We start from the raw sequence: 22,068 nt of genomic DNA on the forward strand, positions 1-22,068 counted from the left end.
TACTTGTGATCTTTCTCTGTCAAATAAATAAATAAAATCTTCAAAAAATAAATAAAAATAAAAAAATAAAAACTCATCTGGCTGCAGGGCCCGGTGGGTTCTTGGACATGGGGGGCAAGTGGGTTCTCGGACGCAGGCTGAGGCCGGGTTCCTGGAGGAGGCTTTTGATGCACAAAGACATAGGAAAATCAAGGTGGTTTGACGGGAGGGCTGTGTGTGTGAAGGGGCAGACGTAGGAGTGACGGGGTAGGGATGGAGGTGGCAGCCATGGGGATCTAGGGCAACTCCAGTTGAAACGCTGGAGAAGAAACCGGAAAACCCAGAGCATCGCTGAACAGGAGCAGGCAGGGAAGGCTCACGTGCGTCTGAAACGTCGTGGCCCCTCAGAGCCGCTCAGGCCCTCTGCACCTCAGGGCTCACAGCAGCGTCATTACAATCTTGAAACTTTGCAGAGCACAGGCCCCCTGACTGGTGGAAGGAGTGGCCTGGAGGTCAGCTGGGGGTGGTGAGTCAACGCACGCAGACAACTGAGCCAAGAAGCCAGGGAGGACCCAGGATGGAGCCAGGGACGGGGTCTGCAAGACAGCTGAGCTGGAGGAAACCCTAGGATCCAAGGAGCAGTTGGAAAGGGGACGAGAGGGAGGCACAAGCAAGGTCAAAGAGGTGGAAGGAAGGTGAGCGATATGGGAAGGGTCCTACTGAGAGGGAGCTGTTCCAGGGAAAGGGACTGGGACTTGTCCAGCAGCTGAGCTGAAGGGCCAGCTGCGGGGCAACGTTAATGATGCAGAGAACCCGGGGGAGCCGGAGGCGCTGAGATGGGGGTGCGAGCAGGCATGTGGTGACTTCCCGAGACGGACGAGGGCCGTGGCACGGCGTGAAGAACTCCTGCCTGACAGCGAAGGCAGAGCAGAGGGAGCTGGTGGGCGCTGGGTCCCGACGGTGACACAGCAGAGAGGTCCGAGGCCCAGGCTCCCTGCCAGGCGCAGAGGGGTGCACGTCTCAAACAGACACACGGAGGGCTCTCTGCCTCTTCCAGCTTCAGTCAGTAGCAAAGTCTTCACAGACATTCTGCTTCGTGTTCTTGACAGCAGCCTTGGAAGGTTCCGGCGTGCCGGCTTACCAGCTGCGCGTCCATTAAGACTGGTCCAGGTCCCCGTTCTGCTGCTAGGGCTGTCCACGTGCCAAAGGTCTGGGGCATTTATCAACTCAATTTGTGGAGAGGCATGTGATTTTTATAGACAGTAGTTTAAAATTCATATGTAATGAATCTGTCCTTTTGCTCACATTTCATAACCTTTACCTGTGGTCTTCCCAGGGCTGCACTGGTGCCAGGCTCCGCAGGGAGGACCCAGAAAGGCCCTCAGAAAGGCCCACCACGCTGACCTCAGCACCCGAGAGCCAGGGCTCCCCTGGGGCCCCAGAGCCAGCAAATCCCGTTCTCTGTTAGACAGTCCCTACAACCACCTAGAGGCATCAGGAACAAGAGCCACCTCCTCTCTTCTGGCTTTCTGTGGAGAATCTTTTAAGATCTGAGCAGACTAACCCCTTCTTTCTCACTCACACGCGTGCATAAACACCCATGAGCACACGCACACGCTGATCTGAGCCCGACCGGCTCCCCAGCCGTTCCGGAAGGAACACTGAGAGTGACCACAGCCCCTCCTCTCTCGCCTCAGTGACCCTGCTGAGATGCACGCAGATCAAGTACATCTTGGGACAATCCCCAGGGAGCCTGTGGCATGACCTTGGAGAGCACTGCAGGGCTGAATCTTCTCACGGTTCCAACACAGGCAAGGGTAGCTCCTGGACCCCCGGCCCCCGAGCTGGGCCCCCCACCAGAAACAGCCAGTGTCACACCAAGCAGAGTTTATTGAGGCGCTAGACTGCAGGGAGTGTTTGCAGCGGCAAAGCGGACGCTGGTGTGGCCAGGGCCGGGGTGCGCACCCCCTCCCAGCATCTGCGGGCTCGGGGTTAGCATCAAGAGCTACCTCTAATCTCCCCCAGGGCCCTTCTGGGGGGCCCTTCCCTGCTTCCCCCGAGCTCCATGTGGGGCAGTATGGGGGTCCCTCTCTTTATCCCTGTGGTCAAGGATGGGGTAACCCTTTGAGATTCACTATAAAAATTAAAATTCCTTTATAAATCACAGGGGAGGGGCAGGAGGGGGTGGCCTGGGAGCCTGGTGCCACCAGCCACCTCGAGTCTCGGCTTCCTCTACGACCCTCCCAGTTCTGACCCCAAGTAAAGAGCAGAGGGCGAGGGTTTGCAGGCACAGAGAGGGGCAGAGACAGAAACAAGGAGCTAGGAGGAGATCAAGGGGCGGAAGAGGGGGACACAGAGAGAAAGAACGGGTCAGAGGGAAAGTGGAGAGGACTCCTCTCTCCTGCGGCCCCTGGGGAGCACGGAGGAAACTCCCCGACATCGGTTCCCACGCGCCCCCAATCCAGTTCTTGCCAAAGCCGCGGTGGCTTCTGGAGAGGCGCCCAGCCCGGCGGCCCCTGCAGCAGGAGGGCGGCGGGCGGCTACTCCAGGTAGATGTCCTCTGTGGGGCAGGCGTACTCCAGGTGCTGCTGGTAGTACTCCAGGAAGGCGCGGCTGGGGGGCAGGGAGAGGGTCTACCAGCCATGCGGGCCCCCCCAAGCCGCCCCTGCCCCCCGCCCGCAGCTCTCCCTCCTCACCCCCGGGGCGCGCCCCTCATCCCCAGACCCCACTCCTCCGCCCTGGGGCCTGCTGAGCACACGCTCGGGGAACTGTGTCCCTCCCATCCCAAGAACCCCGCTCCTGCCCCAAGTCTTCAAATGTGCTTGCCACCCACTCCGGACCCCCGGTCCCCCTCCCTCCCACCCACACTCTCCTCCCCACCCTGTCTGCTCCCAGGCCCCACCTCCTGCCCGTCTTCCCAGCCCTGAGCTCCCACCCGGGCACTCCCCACCCCACTCACCCCACGCTCTGGGCCACGGGCCTCATGGACTCCTGGGAGACGAAGACGTGGCAGGCGAAGCGGCTCAGCAGAGGGTGTTTGGTGATGAAGCCGAAATAGCTGCGGGGGAGGGGGGGTTGGTGTGGGTGGGGGGCGTCAGAGCACCAACCCACACCACACCGCTGGGTCCTCCCCACCGGCCCCCAGGGACCCAGAGACAAGCGTCAGGAACAGAGGGCTCAGGGACAGAGGAGGGATGGGAAAAGGTGTGAGTCCCACAGATTAAAGGTCTGAAGGCGCCTTTTTGGGGTCCAGTCCAAGCACGGTGCGAGGCACCTACAAGGGGTGAGTGACCTGTGTGAATTTCTCTGGGACAGGGAGGGCCCCCCACCCGGAGCCTGCCCCTAGGCCACAGGGTGGGGGCTCGTTCCCGCCTTCCTGGTTCGAGTCGCCCAAGCCCAGCCCCACGGCTGCTCCCGCCACCTCTACAGCCATGATCTGAGCTCTGAGCTGGGCTGGGCATTGGCCCCAATCTGCTAAACCCTCATGGAGAAAAAGCTCCCACCCTGGCTCGGTCACCGGCTGGGGTCACTTCCCCAGCTCAGTCTCATTCAGCCCTCTCCTGAGTCTGCCCCGTCCTGCTCGTCTAAGACATTAACAAAACCTGGTCTGGAGGGAGGGCCTGTTAGAGCAGTGCAGCAGAAGACCCGAAGACTCCCCTGACGGTGGCTGCTCCAGTCCACAGCAGACTGGACTTGGGTCTGTGGTTCCACAGCATGGGAATCCACATGGCAGAGACACTGCCAAGACGCCATGCTCGTGTATCTATGACAGCCTTGTCTCAAACGCCGTGGTCAAACAATCACACCTATGGTCACCAACACTCAGATGTCGCTTACCAAGCCCCAGGCACAACTACTAGTACTACTAGTACTATGACTACTAATACTACTACTATTAGGGGACGCCTGGGTGGCTCAGTTGGTTAAGCAGCTGCCTTCGGCTCAGGTCATGATCCCAGCGTCCTGGGATCGAGTCCCACATCGGGCTCCTTGCTCCGCAGGGAGCCTGCTTCTCCCTCTGACTCTTCCTTCCACTCTGTCTGCCTGTGCTCGCTCTCACTCACTCTCTCTCTGACAAATAAATAAATAAAAGCTAAAAAAAATACTACTATTAGTACTACTAACCCACATACCCCTCCCAACAGCCCTGTGAAGTAGGTTCCCTGATCTACTGTCTCTAGAGGACAGAGTTGAGGCCCAGAGATGGTCAGAAATTTGCTCAAGGACACACAGCCGGTGTGGGACCTTACAGGCCACATACTCCAGCCTCATCCAGGTCCTGCAAGTCCAGCACAACCCTCATCGCTGCCTGCTTCACGAAGAGAGGCGTTAAGGGTTCACCTAACACTATTTCGTTAGTGCCTCCTTATGTGAGAGACTGGGCTGAGTTCTGAAGTGACAAATACTAGGAAGGTCTGGGCCAGGACAGTCGTTCCTTGGTCCCGTCCACTACCCCCACGGCCTCCCCTCCATCCTGACCCACCGGTCTGATCACCTTTCTCTCATAGGCTTGCACTTGGGTCCGTGTTCAAGCAACCAGGCCTGATTCTCTGTTGTCCGCCCCCTGCCAGAGCCGTTCTCAGCCCACTGCCTACCCGGGCCTCATGCAGACCAGTCCTTGCAGTACCAGAGCTGCCCTGTTCGGCTCTGACCCTGCTGAGGCTTGACCCCATGCCCCAGGCAGCAGACACAGCCCTTCTCCCCACCCTCGTTACCACAGAAATGTCCAAATGATACAAGTGCTGGACCGCAGATCCGTGACAAGCCTCAGCTCCGGTCCCCATGTCCCTCCTACATCTAACCTGCCCTTGATGACCGGCTCCCCCCATAGCCCACCAAGTCTTTTCGAGCCTCTGGTTGGCCCTTTCTTTCTGGTGACATCCTGTTTCCTTCATCGAGGACACCGGGAAGAGCAGGCAGGAGCCGGGCTGGGCAGGAAGCCTGTGCACTCACCCAAGCCGGTTACCGCTCTGGTCCTCTCGCTGCCCCCCTGCTGTCCCTTCTCACCCCACCTGTCTAGTTGGCCTCCACCACAGTAACCCACCTGCTCCCAGCTGATTCTCTTCCCTCCGCGTCTCCCTCCCACTCCAGACAGCCGGTCTGACGGCACTGCATCTGCACCTGAGTGCCACATGCCCAGCACGTCGGGCCTACTCACTCCACACTCCTTCTCCAGGTGTAAGGGTCACTCTCTGCCCATCACCCAGGAGGCACATCACCCCTTGGTTCTCCCTCCAGGCCAGCCTCTACATCCCATCAGCCTCGGGCCTGCCTGTTCCACCTCCTAAGTGCCCCCAGCACACTGTCCCTGCACAGCCTCGGCAGCACCTGGCCTCTGGCAGGAACACACGGGGCCATCCGTCCGCAGGGCAGCCAGGACCAGCTCGGCCACCTGGTCACCCCATGACACCACTGCAGAAGGGACTGAGTACAAGCTCTGTGACGGATCCCAGTACTCCTGGTGTCTCTCCAGCCTCATCCTAGCTGCCCCCCAAGACACCTGGCGCCCCTCACCCACAGCCTTAGCTCAGCCGGCTCCCTGCCAAGACCCACCCCATGACTTATCTTCCAAGGCTTGCAGAGTGGACCTCAGTGCCCTTCCTGAGCCCCAGGAGAACTCACCCCACTCTCTACAGGTCTCTACAGCCCCACACAGACCTCTGCCAGACCCCAACAGGTGCTTCGAGCATGCACTTGCCTGTGTCTCTGTTTCCCCGCCCAGACCAGATGAGAGCTCGCCTGAACCCAGTCTCCTGCGCCCAGGGCAGACTGGGTGCCATGTGGGTGCAGGTGGGGCAGTCAGCGTGGGGGAGGGGGGCTTGTATCCAGGCAACGCTCAGGGCTTGTGGGGACTCGGGGGGTGAGGCCCTTACCAGCTGTTGCGGGGATGGCAGCCACAGAAGGAGATGTTCTTCATCTGGAAGAAGTGACTGCAGTGCTGGAACTAGAGCAGAGACGGCGGAGCATGCCCAGTTAGCCGCGGGGCCTGGGGCGCCTGCCAGATATCCCTCCAGTGGCCCCTCCCGCCTTAACCCATGCCCAGCCGCCCCCAGGCCTCAGGCCCCAGCACTCCCACCTCAGGGCCTCCGCTCAGACTCAGTTTCACCCCCCGAAGGGAAATCTCGAGGTCACAGGAGGCAGGAGGACGCAGGTGGACGGTCAGCTTCCGGGCAGTAGCAATCTGGGAAGAAGTTGGGGGCAGAGGGCCTCAGGGCCCTGCAAGGGTGGCTTTCTCTCCCCTGGGTGCAACATTTCACATTACGGATGAAGACTCGGCTCTAACCCTCGAAGATGGGAACTGGTGGTCTCAGCCACTCCTCGGGCTCAGGCCCAGCTCGCCACCTGTTTGCACTAAGCCTGCCACTCCCTTCTGCTCCTCCAGACGTGACCACGGCCCCCCAGCCCTGGCCCCCTCGGTGTCCATCCCTGTGGGCTGGACGGGAGCGCTCGGCAACAGAGCCGTCCTGGTCCTCTGCTGCTTCCCCGCTCGACCACAGGACCAGCGGACGGGCAGGCTCACTAAACGTCCACCGAGTGAACGAGCCAGTGAGCAGACGACTCCCAGGAAAGGATGTGTGAGAGTCGGTCTTGATTTACAGACGAAAGGAAGACGGACTGCAGGAAAGGTGGAGCTGGGGGGGACGGTGGGGGCCCTACTTCAGGCGACCAAGCTGCAAGGGCAGAGCAGAGGGCAGAGCACGCCGAGTTCCACTGAGGGTTTGAGGGAGGGAGAGACCTGCCAAGCTCTGCCCCAGGCCTGTGTGCCCAGACCCTAGTCAGAGCTGGGATCTCTGCCCGAGGCTCCCAAGGCACCATCAGAACCCTCGGCGGCCAGAGGCCTGGGTCCTCCAGAGGCTGGGCCAGCCCATGGGGTTGCGGGGGGCCGATGACCCCGGACTGACCTTCTGCATGGCTGCACACAGGATGCCGTTGCCCTGGTGACAGGGCACCTCTACAGAACCCAGGAACTGCACGTCGAAGCGCTCCACCCAGCAGGGACTCCGCTTGCTCCCTGGGGAGAGGGAGGCGTCACCAGGGGCCCAGAGCAGGCGGAGAGGGCGGTGAAGCCCGGGTGACAAGCTACCCCTTGGGGATGGGCCCTCACCTAGCAGGTCCTTGGCAGGGCCAGGCACCGCATGGGCGTAGAAGGCAGGGAAGACCCCACGCTCCCCTGTGCGCATGTTGAAACCGCGAAACCAGAAGTCATCCTCCTCGGCTTCCACCAGCACCGGGTCGTCCACATCCAGCTCCAGCTCGTCCGGATGGCGAGGGATGAACCTGAGGTCCGGTGGGAGGTGGGAGGTCACTGGGGGGGAGGGAGGAGACCCAGTGGGTGGTGTCCACCCCAGTCCCACAGTGTCTGTGGACCAAGGCTGGGGGATCACGGACAGCAAGCAGGGAAAGGCTGTACCTGAAGACAGCCCGGTGGGTTTGCTCTTTCTCCTCCCCATTGACCAAGCAGGAAAAAAGACCAAAGGACTCGGTGCCTGAGACACAGACACAGGGAGAGACAGACACTGAGGAGGCAGAGGAAGGAAAGTACTGGAAGGCCTAGCTGAGTTCCTCCCCGATGCACCCCTCAGCAGTCTGGTGGAGGCTGTCCCGAGTCCCAGAGGGACGGAGACCCTGCCCATCAAGGGCCGGAGGCAGAAGAGTTCTCCCCATTCCGCTGCGCACCCTGCCCGGGGCCTGGGGAATGCCGCAGGCACATGGTCCTGGGTAAGAGGGCAGCGCCTAGCCCTGACCACCCTCGGACCCTCGGGCTACCCACCCGGGGCCCGCTGGGGACCATCCCCCTTGCCCCACCTCTCACTCACTGGAAGAACGAGATGTGCTGTTGACAAAGACGTTGAGGAACTTTTTAGAGAAGGTGAGGTCAGGGCTGTCCGGAGAGCCGTCCTCCGGGCCCTGACCACCACCCAGCAATGCGGCCGCCGTGTCCTCCTCGCTGGCCTCGCCACCGCTGTCCTCCGAGCCGTCGTCCCCCAGGCCCGCGCAGCGCCGCAGGCTGACCAGCTCCAGCTGCGTGTGCTCGTCCACCACCAGCGTGTACTTGACCGCGTCGTACACCAGCGAGGCGTCCAGCGGCGCGGCGGGGCCCACGCCCCTGCCGCCAGGGGGGCCCACCTTGTCATCGGCGTCGACCTCGTCCTCTTCATCCTCATCGTCCTCCTCGGAGCAGGCGGCGGAACAGGAGCGGCCCGGCCGGGCGCTGCGGCCTGCGGCAGCCCACAACGGCGTGATGGTGTCGCGCGTGGGGTTGCTGAGGAAGAGGCAGGGCCCGGGCTGGGCGGGGCCGGGCCGAGGGGCGGAGGGCGCCGGGGGTGGCGGCCCGCACAGCGTCTCCATGTCCACCAGCTCCACGCCGCCCCGCCCTGCAGGCGCCTCCGAGCCCTCGGTGGCCCCGTCGGCGGGCGACGCGGCCTCCCCGGAAGGACGGGACGCGGGAGACAGGCACTGGCCGGGGCAGCGGATGGGCGAGGAGCCCTCGGAGATCATGCGGCTCACGAGGTTGCTGAGCAGCCAGGGCGAGTCGGCGTCCTCGCTGAGGTCGGGCTCAGACTCGGACCCTGACTCGTACTCGCTGTTGGTGTCGTCGGGGCCCACGGGCAGGAAGGCGGGGCGACGCGGGGGCTCACAGGGGGCCTCGGGCTCGGGCTCAGGCTCGGAGGCAGGCGATGAGGCCTCCTCGATGGAGTTGGTGAGGTGCGAGGAGCGGCCGCTGCTGCTGCTGCCGCCGTCGCTGCTCAGCTCCAGCTCCGTCTCTGAGATGGACGAAATCATGCGCCCCAGGCGCGCACCCCCCGCGTCCTCCGAGTCGGAGCCCGGCGAGGACAGCTCCTGGCTGCTGCGCCGGCCACCTCGGCCCCCGCTGGAGCGGCTTCCCAGGTCGGCCTCGATGCCAGGATCCGAGGAGGGCGAGGCTCCACAGGGCGCAGGGGCACCCGCGGCCGGTCGGTTCCCTTCACAATCGCAACCCAGGCGCACAGGGGACTGCGCCCCGCACGGGCTGGCGTCTGCGGGCTGGAGGGACGCCGGCGACTCTGCAGAGCAGGGGTTATGTATCAGCAAGCCCACTCGGCCCCCTTCCTCTTCCCCTTGCCTGCTCTGACCCCACCACCAGCACCACCACTCTGCTCACCTCTGAGGGGCTCCTGGGGAGGGGAGCGCAGCACTGTCTCCTGCCAGGAAGCTGGAGGCACTGGGGCAAAGCCTCCATTGTTGTTCAGGGAGTCCTGGGGGTGGGGTGGGAGAGCCATAAGAAAGCAGCGCTGAGGGGGGTCTCCAGCTTTCAGGGGTAGGACAGGCTGCCGTGGGCAGCAGAGTCCCAGATGCTAAAAACCCAGGTTAACTCCAGGATGTTGTGGGTGGGTCTGGATGCTCACCTGAGCTCCCAGCGTAGTCAGATGGAGAGTGGTGGGCCGGTTCTTGTGGGGTTCATCCACGGAGGGGGAAGGAATCAGGGTCTCTGGGGCAGGGGCCTCCGACACAGGGCCTCCTGCCTCCTTGCCCTCCCCTTCACCTTCCTCCTCTTCCTCCTCCTCCTCTTCCTCCTCCTCATCCTCCTCCTCTTCCTCCTCCTCCTCTTCATTGTCATCGATCATCTCAAACTCCTGGAAGTCATCCTGGAAGGAGCAGATGGGGTGCGGCTGCTCCGAGCGTCCTAGGGAGAGACTGTCCTGCAAGAAGGGGGGACAGGCAGAGCTGGGCCAGAGCTCAACAGTGACTTGGGGTTCCAAATCCCAGGACAGGGGAAAGCAGAAGCTATGAATTAAGGGAGAGAAGACTCCAGTTCACTCTGCTCCCCACCAACTGAGCAGTTTTTTAAAAAATCTGCTTAGGGGGCACCTGGATGGTTCAGTCAGTTAAGAGTGTACCTTCCTCGGGGGTCATGATCCATGTGTCTGTCCCAGGCTTTCAGCTCAGTGGGGAGTCTGCTTCTCCCGCTCCCTCTGCCCCTCCCCCTGCTCATGCTCTCACTTGCTGTCTCTCTAAGATGAATAAACAAAAAAAACCTTCTTTTAAAAATCTGCTTAAGGGGCACCTGGTTGGCTCAGTTGGTTACGCGACTGCCTTCGGCTCAGGTCATGATCCTGGAGTCCTGGGATCGAGTCCCGCATCGGACTCCATTCTCAGCAGGGAGTCTGCTTTTCCTGCTGATCTCTCTCCTCTCATGCTCATTCTCTCTCTTTCTCTCTCTCAAATAAATAAATAAAATCATTTTTTTTAAAAATCTGCTTAAGATACAAAAAGATCATTCCTGTTCTTGGTAAGAGCTCAAACTCCTAAGCTTAAGGAACAGATCTTCTCAGGGTAGCTTCAATCCACATGCTACCCTATGTTATCTCCAAAGCCCATCACATCTGACACCAGCACTCCTTCCTTCATGGCATTTTAACCCAATTCACAATCCCTGTATTCTGCTGCACCCCCCTCCCCCCCGCAGGCTGCAAGCTCCACCAGACAGGCCCATGTCCATATTGTGTATCAACATATCCCACCTTGAGAACAGGACTTAGCCTACAGATACTCATTGGAGTGCATGAAGACAACCCAGGATTCACCAAGCCTGCACCAACCTCAGGGCCTTTGACACACTTGATCGCTTTGCCAGCAAATCCCCACCTCCCTTCTTCCCTAAGGGCAAGGTTGGGTGCCATTTCCCCTGGAAAGTCTCCCGGAAGGCCTCAGTGTCTGTTGGGTTCCCACCCCTTTCATTGCCCCTAGTGTGCTCCCATTCCTTGGAACTCAGTCCTTGATATTCAGTCAGCCAGCCAGTGCCTCTGACATGTCTTTCTCCCCTACTGACTTACAAGCTCCCAAGGACAAGGGCAACACTTGCCCCATTCTCCTTCCACACACCCGGAATCCCCAGTACTTGCCACATGGCAGTTCCTCAGAAATGTTCTTGAATGAATGAAAACAGAAACATGGAGAGACAGGGAGGGGGTGGAGAAGAAGCCGGAGATGGGGAGAGAAAAGATACCAGGGGTGGAGACACAAGGCAGAGGAGGCAGGAGAGGTGGGGACAGGGCTGGGAGGGAGACAGCTGAGATGGCAGCAGAAAGGGGCGGGGTCTTCCTAAAACGTGGTCTGAGGACTGAAGGCATACCTCCCCTCCCCCAAGCTAGCCCAGTGACAGGGGCCAGGAGAGGAATGCTGAGGACAGCCCTCTGTGGAGGGAGTACAGTCTGAAAAAAGAAAGGTTTGGTATCAGGAAGACCCTGAGCCAGGAGGCCCACAGGGAGGGGACAGTCAGAGGGTTTCTTATTTCAAGGCTGAGCTCAGACCCACACGAAAACTCCAAATGAACAGTAAACAGAGCCAGAGTGAGGCTCTCCCTCGAAAGGCTTCCAGTCCCCCAGCCCCTTGCCCACCTTCTCGCAGTGGTCCGAATCATAGCTGAGGCCCAGGCCACAGTCATCGGTGATCTCAGACAGGTCCTCATCATCAAATTCTTCCAGGCTTATGTCCTGGGGAGGCCTGGGAGAGGAGACCATGGTCAGAGAGCAACGACAGGGCTCCCTAGAGAGCCATAAACTCTGGACTCCCTCCCTGCCTGGATGCTGGCCCTATGGAGGGACCCCCCCACCCCAGCTGCTAGGCCCAATGGTCTCCAGAAAACCCAACTCCCAGAGCCGCATACTGCCATCACCTTGAGCCCTAGGCTGTGCTCTTCAACAGATTTCCCCCACAATCTGAGCCATGACCAGCCCAGAGGAGCCTCTTTCCCCTCAACCCTCCTCCCACTCCTCCTCTCTCTCGGAGAGCCAGCAGCCTCTCCTCCCTGCTCCCTGCCCCCCTGGGTCACAGCTTCAGCCTCAGAGGAGTCGGCTGAGCAGAGTTGGGGGAGGGAGAGCTGAAGCTGCAGCGGCAGCTGGGGGGGGGCAGGTAGGCCTGCTCAGCGAAGAGAGTCTACGAGCCACTTTGTCTCCCCGCTCCTGCCCGAGACAGGTCTACACCCAGGGATCCAATCCTCTCTCCACCTCAGCCCCTTCCCCCAAGGGCTCCAGGCTTGATTTCAACTCTCTCCCTCCCTGAGCCCTACAGGCCAAGACAGGCCTTTACCAAAGACAGGCCCAACAAGGCCAAAAGGACACTGCCAAGCACAGAAGGTGGCTCAGTGTCCTGCCCACACAGGCTGCTGGGTCAGGGGCTCAGCCCAGGTCCTCCACCCTTGAGGGGTCAGCTGCCCAGGCTGGGTGCGGCACTGGATCCCAGCGGGATGGGTGGGGGGGGTCATTAGGGCTGGAAAGGGGGGCCGAGAATAGGACAAAATTAGAGACCCTGCAGGGAAGGAGGATGGAGAGCAGGAGTCAGAGGCCTTGGGAACAGAGAGGAGACTGGGGCTTGGGTCCCCAAAGGCGATGGGGGTGGGGTGGCAGGGCCGGGTCGGAGGAGGCTGGGGACTGGGTCGGGGAGGGGGTTGCGGGAAGATAAGGGCCTGCCAAAGCCCGGGGCGCCCGAGTGCGTACCTGCAGCCTGGCGGCGACAGCGAATGAAAGGTGGAAAGAGAAAACATCTCCGCCCGATCCGCCATCTTCTCCGGGGAAAGGCCTGCCGACTGCGGCGGGGGGAGGGGTGCGCGGAGCGACGGCCCCGCTCGCCCTTCGTCGCTCCCTCTCTCGGTCTTCAGCCCTCCCCGAGTCACCTCGTGACACGCCCTGCGACACCCCGCCCGCCGACACACCTCGACACCCTGCCAGGACACCGCGGCAGGCGAGCGGCGGCGCCGCAGGGGAGGGGAGAGGAGAGGGAGGATCCGGGAGCGGAGGGAGGGGACAGCGGAGGGAGGGAGGGGGCCGGCGGGGAAGCTGGTTGGAGGAGAGAAGATGGTTTGACGGAGAGGCTCTGGTTCGGCAACGGTCGGCTTTGGTTTTTCCGGGGGGTGGGGAGGTGAGAAGCGGGTTGGCGGCGGGGTGGGGGCGAGATCAGTTCGTGTACAGGAGGGTCTGCGGGGCGGGGGGGTGGGGCGGGCGGAGAGGGAGAGCCTTCGGTTTGAAAGCTGCGGGGGGACGTCGGAGGACGGCCGCGGTCCGGGTCCACCGACCACTGGTTCGCTGGGAGGGGGAGGGGCTCGTGGAAGGGCGGGCGCCGCCCGGAGCTGCGCTGGCGTCCCGAAGAACCTCAAGAGTTGGGGTCCCAAGCCTGGGCCTGGGGGCGGATCCAGACCGACGCAGGGCTGGGAGCTGTCCGCCTCTGGGTGCTGATTGGGCCGACGGAGACGTCTCGCTAAAACGTGCTGATCGCGGCTGAAGGAGCTGTTCTCCCAGAGGGTGCTGATCCGTGCTGGACAGAGACATCTGACCAGGGCATGCTGATCCGGCTGGATTCCAAGTTGATCCTACAGAGGTTGCGGGTTGAACCTTCAGTTCGGTACTGAACTTTCAGTGCACAGTACAGACTACGCAGGCTGGACAGAGGTACTGATGGGCATTGGGTGATAACCCTGAGGCTATGTTCATTCAATTGGAAAAACTGTTTCTTGAGCACCAACTATGTGATTGGCACTGTTCAGGAGACTGACATATTCTGACTTTCTGACTTGAAATGGAGCTGCGTGGGGAGAGCGATGGTTGAAATCCAGCTGGAGGAGTTAGATTAGATCAGGGTCAGCAGGCACTGGGGTGGGAGAGAGCAGATCAGTGTTGTGAGTACAGTTGATAAAGTCGGGTTGGAAGGGCAGATTAGGGGGGCATTGTGGAGAAGATTTGGCTAAAGAAGGAGGCTGGATTTTCAACAAGAGTGCAATGAAACTATCCTTAAACTACCCCCCGATGGAAATTATGTGCCCTGAAATTTCCTACTTCTGTGGAAAATTATATCTGTGCGAAAGATGAAGCACTTGATTAATGCCTGGAAACCACAGGGCAGAAGGAGCTCATGCATGTTGGGAAGGACAACATCATTCTTTTCTTTGAGATAGAAGGGCTATAGCCAAGGTCAGATTGTGCCCTATTTTGTGCCCTAACCACAGTTTACATTTGTCTCAGTTACGGTATTTTTCTAAGAATGGTACTTAATAGTTTATGTTATCCTCGCTAATGAATGAGAGCTGCAAGACAACAGATACACTATCTTAACTCTCTTTGTACCTCCAAGCCAGTTGGATCCTAGAACACAGCAGGTGCCCAGCAAATATGTGAATGAAGAAACAAATGAATGAGAGGACTTAAGGACTTTACCAGGTCTGGAGCATTAAATCCTTGTCATGCTGTCTTTTCAATTTTAGGAGCACTAAGAACAGTCCCCATTTCTGAGTTTCAGGGACTCTGGACATACTAAAAACTCCCCCACAAAAATCCAGATCACTCTCTAGAATTCACAAAGAGTTTCTACCCCCACTTCCCAGATTTCCTTTCAATCCTGTCTTGTCGTCACACTGGCTAACTTGGACATCCACATAAATGACCCATCCAACACCCTGGTAAGTCAATTCCTTGACTTCTGACCAGCCAACAGTCTTTGACTGTTTCAATTCTAGTGACCTCTCCCACAAAAAGTGTCAGGATTTACCTCTGCCTGGAATTGCACCAACTTTGAATGAAGCCTTATATTTCTAAATCCCACCTCAAGTTATCATTCCCACAATCCTCTTCAAGACTCTTCCCTTCTTGTGCTCGCTTCGGCAGCACATATACTAAAATTGGAAGACTCTTCCCTTCTTTTCCTCCCACTTACCAGATGATTTGCCTCCAGATTCCAGGAGTATAAATGTCATGAGGTCAGGGTTTCCATGCCCAGTTTTACCTCTGAAGTCTTCTGTCTGTCCCCAGAATACAAATGGAAGGTCATAAGCCTTAGGGTCTGAGAGATTGTGGTACCAATCTTTATCTTGTGATCAATTTTCTGAACACAGGCAATTTACTCAATCCTATGGACCCCAGTTTCTTCAACTGTACACTGATGCTATGAGGATCACATGAGATAATGCATGTAAAGCTCCAGGCATGGGCTTTAGCTCCTCATCATGGTCATTCAATGTTCCTCCTCCCATGCTCCTCGCACTAGGACCCCTTTGCTCCCAAGCTCTCAGGACTCTGCTCTTCTCAACTCAGGGATACATTGATGAAAAGGCACAATCTGTGGAAGGGGTTTATGATCCTTACATGTCCCCACATTTCATCAAATTTACATGTGTTACCTCACGTGATTCTCATAGCATATTTGTATGAATGAAAGATCCCCAGGGACCTGACCAACCCTTCCTTGAAGCTCTCCCCTCCCTCAGCTTGTGGACCCTTTGCACTATTATTGGTTTTCCTCTTGACTTCCTCATCACCTATTGTCACTGTCCTTCCAGACTTCTTTTCCTTCCCTTAAACAACTCCAGCACTTTAATAATTTGGCTTTCTCTAAAGTCCACTAATGGCATGGGCAGCTAGTACAAAACACAGAACTGACTGGACTTATATGGGAAAACTGAAATAGCAACAGAGCTTGCATTTCAGCAATCCCAGTCACAGATCAATTCTAAACAGTCAGAGGACATTTTCTGACAATCTTCTCATATATCAGAATATAAGTAAATGCAGGGTGTTGGGGGAGCTCAGTCAGCTGAACATCTGAGTCTTGGTTTCAGCTCAGGTCATGGACCTCAGGGTTATGGAACTGGAGCCCCATGTCGGGCTCCATGCTCAGCACAGAGTCTGCTTGAGTTCTTCTCTCTCTCTCCCTCTGCCTCTCACTCATGTGTGTGTGTGCTCTCTCTCAAATAAATAAATAAATCTTTTTTTAAAAAAAAGAAAGAAAATAAATAAATATATACTAATCTTTTATTCTATTCAGCATAGAAGTCACACAAAACAGTAAAATGCCAGTGGCTAAAACTATATATAATGATGATGAAAAGCTTAAAAGCCATACTTACTAGGAATGGTGTCATGACCGATAAATTCACCACCTCCTCAATTTTGATTTTAAGCATCCAGTTCTCCAACACCACCTCCTGTTTTTCTTGCTTTATTACTGTGTCACCATGACACCCACAATTCCTTGACCTAATAGGAAACCTGTTCTAACTACTTTTGCTATGTAGAAGATTACCACAAAGTTTATTGGATTAAGACAATCATTTTACTCTGCTTACAGTTTCCTGATCATAAATTTGGGATTTGAAAGTCCTTGACTGGGGCTTCTTGCATGGTGTGGTTACAGTCAGAAATTGGCTAGCCTGGATGTTCAAGAGGGCTCACTCACAAAGCCGGCAGCAGATGGTGACTGTTGACGGAGAGCTCAGCTAGAGCTGTCAACCAGCATCTACACATGGTAGTCTCAGGGTGGTGGGACTTGTTACAAGATGGCTGGCTTCCTCCAGAGTGAGTATCCTAGGAGGGCCAGGCAGAAACTGCATGGCTTTTCTGATATAGCTTTGAAAGTCATATGGCATCAATTTTGCTATACCTACTGATCAAAGCAGTCCCAAGCCTAAGTAGATCAGCTACTTGTACTTGAACCTTTGTCCCACCACTATTTTTAAAAGAATCTGCACTTGGGCACCCTCCTACTTATGACACCCCTATTAAACTTAACAAAGCCTGAAGTGAGTTGCTGTCTCTACCCTCTTCCTGAACAATATAAAGAACCTGGAACACTCTAACTGGATTAAGTCCTGTCCCAATTTAAATTCTATTATGCATTTTAATTTTCCTTTTAAGGACACATAAGGCCTTGTTAATTTTTGCTTTAAACACTGTTTACTTAGATTCATCCAAATGTTAACCTCTTCCTATGTCTTCATTCTTCCTATTTCAGACCTTCCTGTGATACCACTTTGCTTTTGTCTGAAATACATTCTTTTTTAATGTTAAAGGGAGTTCTTTATTTTTTTATTTTATTTTTTGGAGGGAGAGCAAGCACAAGCAGGGATAGTAGCAGGGAGAGGGAGAAGTTGGCTCCCTGCTGAGCAAGGAGACAGATGTGGGACTTGATCCAGGGACCCTGGATCCATGACCTGAGCTGAAGGCAGCCACTTAACATCCTGAACCCCCCACCCCCGCCGGTGGCCCTGAAGTATATACTTTAGCATTTTCTTTTTGAGAGCTCTAGGAGATAAACTCTCTATTTTTCTAAGAATGTCTTTATTTTGCCCAACTCCTGAAAGATATTTTTACTGGATATAGAATTCTAGGTCAGATAATTAGTTGCCGTCATCAATGCAAAGATGTCACTCTTCTGTCTTCCCTGAATCGCCTTGTTGCCATGAGAAGTCACCTTCAGTCTGCCATTCCCTTGATAGTCATTTATCTTTATTCTCCGGCTGCATTTAGGACTTTTCCTTTGTCTTTGGTCTTCTGAAGTTTCAAATACAGTGTATCTAGGATTATGGGTTTTTCTTTTTCTTTTCTTTTCTGCCTGAGGTTTACTGAGTTACTCAACTGTGCAGATTTCTCTGTATTGTTTCATCAGTTTGGAGACTTCACAGCCAGTATCCCCTGGAACACTGCCTCCCCTGCCCCCTCTCTTCTCCCTCTGGGACGCCACTCGGACCCTCTGGACCTCCTCGTTTCAGCCTCCATAGCTCTTAGCATCTTTTTCATGCTCTCCATCTCTACATCTTTCCAGGCAATATTCAGGATAGTTTATTCACACTTTACTTCATAAATTCTCTCTTCAGCTGCTTATTATCTGCTGCTAAAGCTGAGCACAGAGTTTTAAATTTAGTTGAAATTAAAATTCAAGTGAAACTCAATTAAATTAAAATTTTCATTTTAGAACTTCCGTCTGGAGCTTCTTTCCAAAATGTTTGATTATTCTTCATAGTTTCTACACATTTTTTCAACCTTGCCTTTTATTACTTAAATTATATTGAACATAAGCCTTTTATAATGCATTTGATAATTCTATTACCTGAAATGTCCTGTCTATGACTACTGTTGGTTTGTCTCGTTATTCCTCATTATCTTGCTGTTTAATTCTTGCGTTTTGTTTTTTCTTTACCTTAGAATGCTCATTAGCTCTGGGATTGTATTTATGGGAAACTCTGTGGTCTAGGAAAAAGGTAGGTATCAGAGACAATTTGTGTTTGCTTCTCCCAGGCTCCTATGAGAATTACCAAGACCATTCTACATTCAGTGTCCCACTGAAGGTTTCTTGGACCACCCTGACCATATGAATTGGAATTGCCAACTTATATGAGGCCAGCTTCTTATTCTAAATTTTCAGCCTCTGTCTCTCTTTCTATCTCTATCTCTGACTCTCTTTCTCTCTCTCTCTCTCTTTCTCTCTCTCTCACATACACACACTCCATTTTGCCCCAAATTTAAAACAACTTTCTTTGCAGTCCCCAAAGGACAGAGTATATCTTTCATTCACGCTTATAATTTAACTCTTTGAAGTACAAGCTTTGTAGAGGATTTGTTTCTTATTAAATTCTCCTCCTTGAGCAGGCTCTTTGACTTGTCTCTGTCTTCTACATCTCAAAGGGTACATATTTGTTTCCTAGGGCTACCATTACGAAGTACCACAAAATTAGTGCCTTCTCTCACATTTCTGAAGGCTAAAAGCCCCAAATTAACATGTTAGCAGGACCACGCTCTCTCCAAAGGCTCTAGGAGAAGACTCCCCCTTGCCTCTTACTAGCTTCTGGTGGTTGCCTCCTCCTTGGTTCATAGATGCATCACTCCAATCTCTGCTTATATGGTCACATGATCTTCTCCCCTAGGTTTTGGTTTCTTATTTCCCTCTTATTATTATAAAGGTACCAGTCATCAAATTAGGACCCAGTCTAATCCAGTGTGGTTTTATCCAAACTGGTTTTATCTGCGAAGACCCTATTTCTAAATAAGTTAACTTTTTTTAAAAGGTAGGCTACATGCCCAACATAGGGCTTGAACTACAACCCCAAGATCAAGAGATGCATGCTCAGGTGCCTGGGTGGCTCAGTGGGCTGAAGCCTCTGCCTTCGGCTCAGGTCATGGTCCCAGGGTCCTGGGATCGAGCCCTGCATCAGGCTGTCTTCTCAGCAGGGAGTCTGCTTCCTCCTCTCTCTCTCTGCCTGCCTCTCTGCCTGCTTGTGATCTCTCTGTCTGTGTCAAATAAATAAATAAAATCTTAAAAAAAAAAAAAGTTACATGCTCTGTGGACTGAGCCAGCCAGATGCCCCAATAAGGTCACATGCTGAGGTTCTGGGTGGATATGAATTAGGGAGAGGAGAGGGGAGACGCTATTTAACTATTTATTTACAGCATAGACTATAAACCCCAAACTCAAGTTCTGTCAGTTGACCAAATCCCTCTGATCAAAAGCACAGTGCTCCCCTTATCCCTCTGACCTCCTATCTTACCTAGTCCCTTATTTTCTTACTAGATTATCAGTGATTTTAGAAAACATGTTTTAAGAAAATAGTTTGTCCAGGGATGCCTGGGTGGCTCAGTTGGTTAAGCCTCTGCCTTCGGCTCAGGTCGTGATCCCAGGGTCCTTGAGCCTGCTTCTCCCGCTTGCTTTCTCTCAACTCTCTTTTTCTCTCTCTGACAAATAAATAAAATCTTTAAAAAAAAAAGTTTGTCCTACATTTTTTTTTAATCAAAGTATCATTGACGCACACCGTGTTATGTTAGTTCCGGGTGTGCAACACAGGGATCCGACGAGTCTGTATGTGACGCCCATCACAAGTGTGGCTGCCGCCTGTCACCGTACAACACGATGGCAGCACCACCGACTGTACTCCCTGTGCGGTACCTCTCATCCCCGTGACTCACTTGTCCCACGACCGAAAGCTTCTCCCTCTTCTCCTCACTCGTGCTGCCCCTCCCCCGCCCCCGCCCCCACCCCCACCCCTCTGGCAACCCTCAGACTGTTCTGTGTATTTATCATCTGTTTTTGCCTTTTGTTTTGTTTTCAGATTCCACGTGTCAGTGAAATCATATGGTATTTGTCTTTCTCTGACTTATTGCACTTAGCATTACACCCTCTAGGTCCATCCATGTTGTCTCAAATGGCAAGATCTCATTCTTTTTTATGGCTGAATCATAGTCCATTTTATATACATTTTATACATACGGTTTCTTCTTTATCTCTTCATCTGTCAATGGACCTTAGGTTGCTTCCATATCTCAGCTATTCTAAATGATATCCTTTTGAATTAGTGTTTTTGTTTCCTTTGGGTAAATACCCAGTAATAGAATTACTGAATCATAGGATATTTCTATTTTCAATTTTTTGAGGAAACTCCATCCTGTTTTCACAGTGGCTGTACCATTTTACATTCTCACCAACACCACCTGAGGATTCCTTTTTCTCCACATCCTTGCCAACACTTTTTAATTCTTGGTTTACACTTGATTTTAAAACATTTTCATCAGGAAATTCGCTTAGGAATCTAGTTTGCCATATTACATCTCCATTTATCTTATGAAACCCTCCAACATGTAAGACTAGCTCAAGAAAATTCATGAATTGTTTGTCTATTTCACTTATAAGCATATATACAAAAAACTCAATAAAATACTAGATAATGAAATTCAACAGTTTATATTTGTAAATGCATTCTTTTTTTTAAAAAAGATTTTATTTATTTGACAGAGAGAGATCACAGTAGACAGAGAGGCAGGCGGGGGGTGGGGGGAAGCAGGCTCCCCGCTGAGCAGAGAGCCCGATGCGGGGTTCGATCCCCGGACCCCAAGATCATGACCTAAGCCGAAGGCAGAGCCACCCAGGCGCCCCATTCATGATTTTTAAAATGGCTTCCAGCCATTACTGGAATAACAGCTAATGGACTTGCGTTCCTTCCAAAGGGAGTGGGGAGGAAACCCAAGAAAACTGAACAAAATACAAAATATAGGAAGCAACTATTTTCTTTTTTTTTTAATAGTTGGCCAATTTACTTAGGGAGCAACTATTTTCAAACATTGGACAAAGGACAGCACAGGATTGTGGTCCCTAAAATGTAAATACCTCTGCATAAAGTCTACAATTTCCCTGGTTTTCCATAGAGGAAATTCTTGACTGCAGGGAAGAGGATCCAATCAAAATGTGACAGTCCTGATGAGTTTAGAAGACAGAGTCAGGGTTTGGAGAGCCAAGGCATTTAGAATTTTCAGATGGGGGGGGTCAGTACTAGAAAGTAAAGATCTACTCAGAGTTCCAGAAATCTACAGTAGGGTCTCCCAAGTTATTCTACACAAGCAGTCTGCAAGCAGTGCCCTCTGCATATGTGAACATGAAGCTTAACAAAGAACATCCCAGAGGACAGAGCCAGGGACTATCAGAACAAGGAACTTCCTTTTCTTCCCAGGTAAGGGTCTTCATTATTCAAGCTTAAAGGGTCTGGGATTTACCTTGGACCATAGGCTGCTACGTGTTTCCCATGTTGCCATTTATAAGTAGAGGTTTGGTTTGGTTTTGTTTTTAAAGATTTTATTTATTTATTTATTTGTCAGAGAAAGAGAGAAGGCACAAGAAGGCAGAGTGGCAGTCAGAGGCAGAGAGAAAAACAGGCTCCCTTATGAGAAAGGAGCCCAATGTGGGACTCAATCCCAGGACCCTGGGATCATGACCTGAGCTGAAGGCAGAGGCTTAACCAACTGAGCCACCCAGGCTTCCCTGTAAGTAGAGGTTTTATTGTTTTATCCTAGTCTTACCCTCTCATTGTGTTTTTGGGACACGTAAAACATTTTTCAGTTTCTAAATCACTGAATTTATAAACTGTCGTACATTGATTGTGTTGGGAGGACAAATAACATGTTTCATTTTTATTTTTTCATATCATTTCATTTATTTATTTATTTATTTGACAGAGATCACAAGTAGGCAGAGAAGCAGGCAGAGAGAGAGGAAGGGAAACAGGCTCCCTGCTGAGCAGAGAGCCCGATGCAGGGCTCAATCCCAGGACCCCGGGATCATGACCTGAGCCGAAGGCAGAGGCTTAACCACTGAGCCACCCAGGCGCCCCATATCATTTCATTTTTAAATCAAGGGACCACAAGAATCTACATCAGACCTTTTGAAACAAACTACACGTAACTCAGAGAACCTAAACTGTGAGCTGAACTCTGCAGCTGGCTGGAAGTCTCACAGAGGCTCTCCCTTCGGGGTCCAGCGTGTGTGTTCCCAACACAGCAGAGTGCAGAGATATGTGAACAGCCATGA

General features: G+C 53.8%; 1 protein-coding gene across 1 annotated transcript; it reads right to left on the reverse strand.

Annotated features, from left to right (window-relative positions):
* Window positions 1-1,851: 1,851 nt before the first annotated feature.
* On the reverse strand, window positions 1,852-12,766 carry MAPK8IP2 (mitogen-activated protein kinase 8 interacting protein 2). Its single transcript, XM_082742210.1, has 12 exons — window positions 12,456-12,766; window positions 11,358-11,463; window positions 9,366-9,659; window positions 9,122-9,215; window positions 7,797-9,023; window positions 7,391-7,466; window positions 7,085-7,257; window positions 6,882-6,991; window positions 6,056-6,160; window positions 5,853-5,923; window positions 2,939-3,037; window positions 1,852-2,592 (listed from the first exon to the last, which is right to left on the reverse strand). The coding sequence occupies exons 1-12, from the start codon at window positions 12,518-12,520 to the stop codon at window positions 2,520-2,522; spliced, it is 2,493 nt and encodes an 830-aa protein (XP_082598336.1). The 5' UTR covers window positions 12,521-12,766; the 3' UTR covers window positions 1,852-2,519.
* Window positions 12,767-22,068: the final 9,302 nt, after the last annotated feature.

This window comes from Mustela nivalis (genome assembly GCF_964662115.1).
Source record: "Mustela nivalis genome assembly, chromosome: 7".
Classification (NCBI taxonomy): domain Eukaryota; kingdom Metazoa; phylum Chordata; class Mammalia; order Carnivora; family Mustelidae; genus Mustela; species Mustela nivalis.

Excerpts from the sequence above, each read along its gene's own strand:
- MAPK8IP2 (XM_082742210.1), bottom strand. The coding sequence starts at position 12,520 with ATGGCGGATCGGGCGGAGATGTTTTCTCTTTCCACCTTTCATTCGCTG. Across the intron at positions 3,038-5,852 it reads TGCCATCCCCGCAACAGCTG|CTATTTCGGCTTCATCACCA; the intron begins GTAAGGGCCTCA and ends CCTCCCCCGCAG. Across the intron at positions 2,593-2,938 it reads CCCGTGGCCCAGAGCGTGGG|CCGCGCCTTCCTGGAGTACT; the intron begins GTGAGTGGGGTG and ends CCTGCCCCCCAG.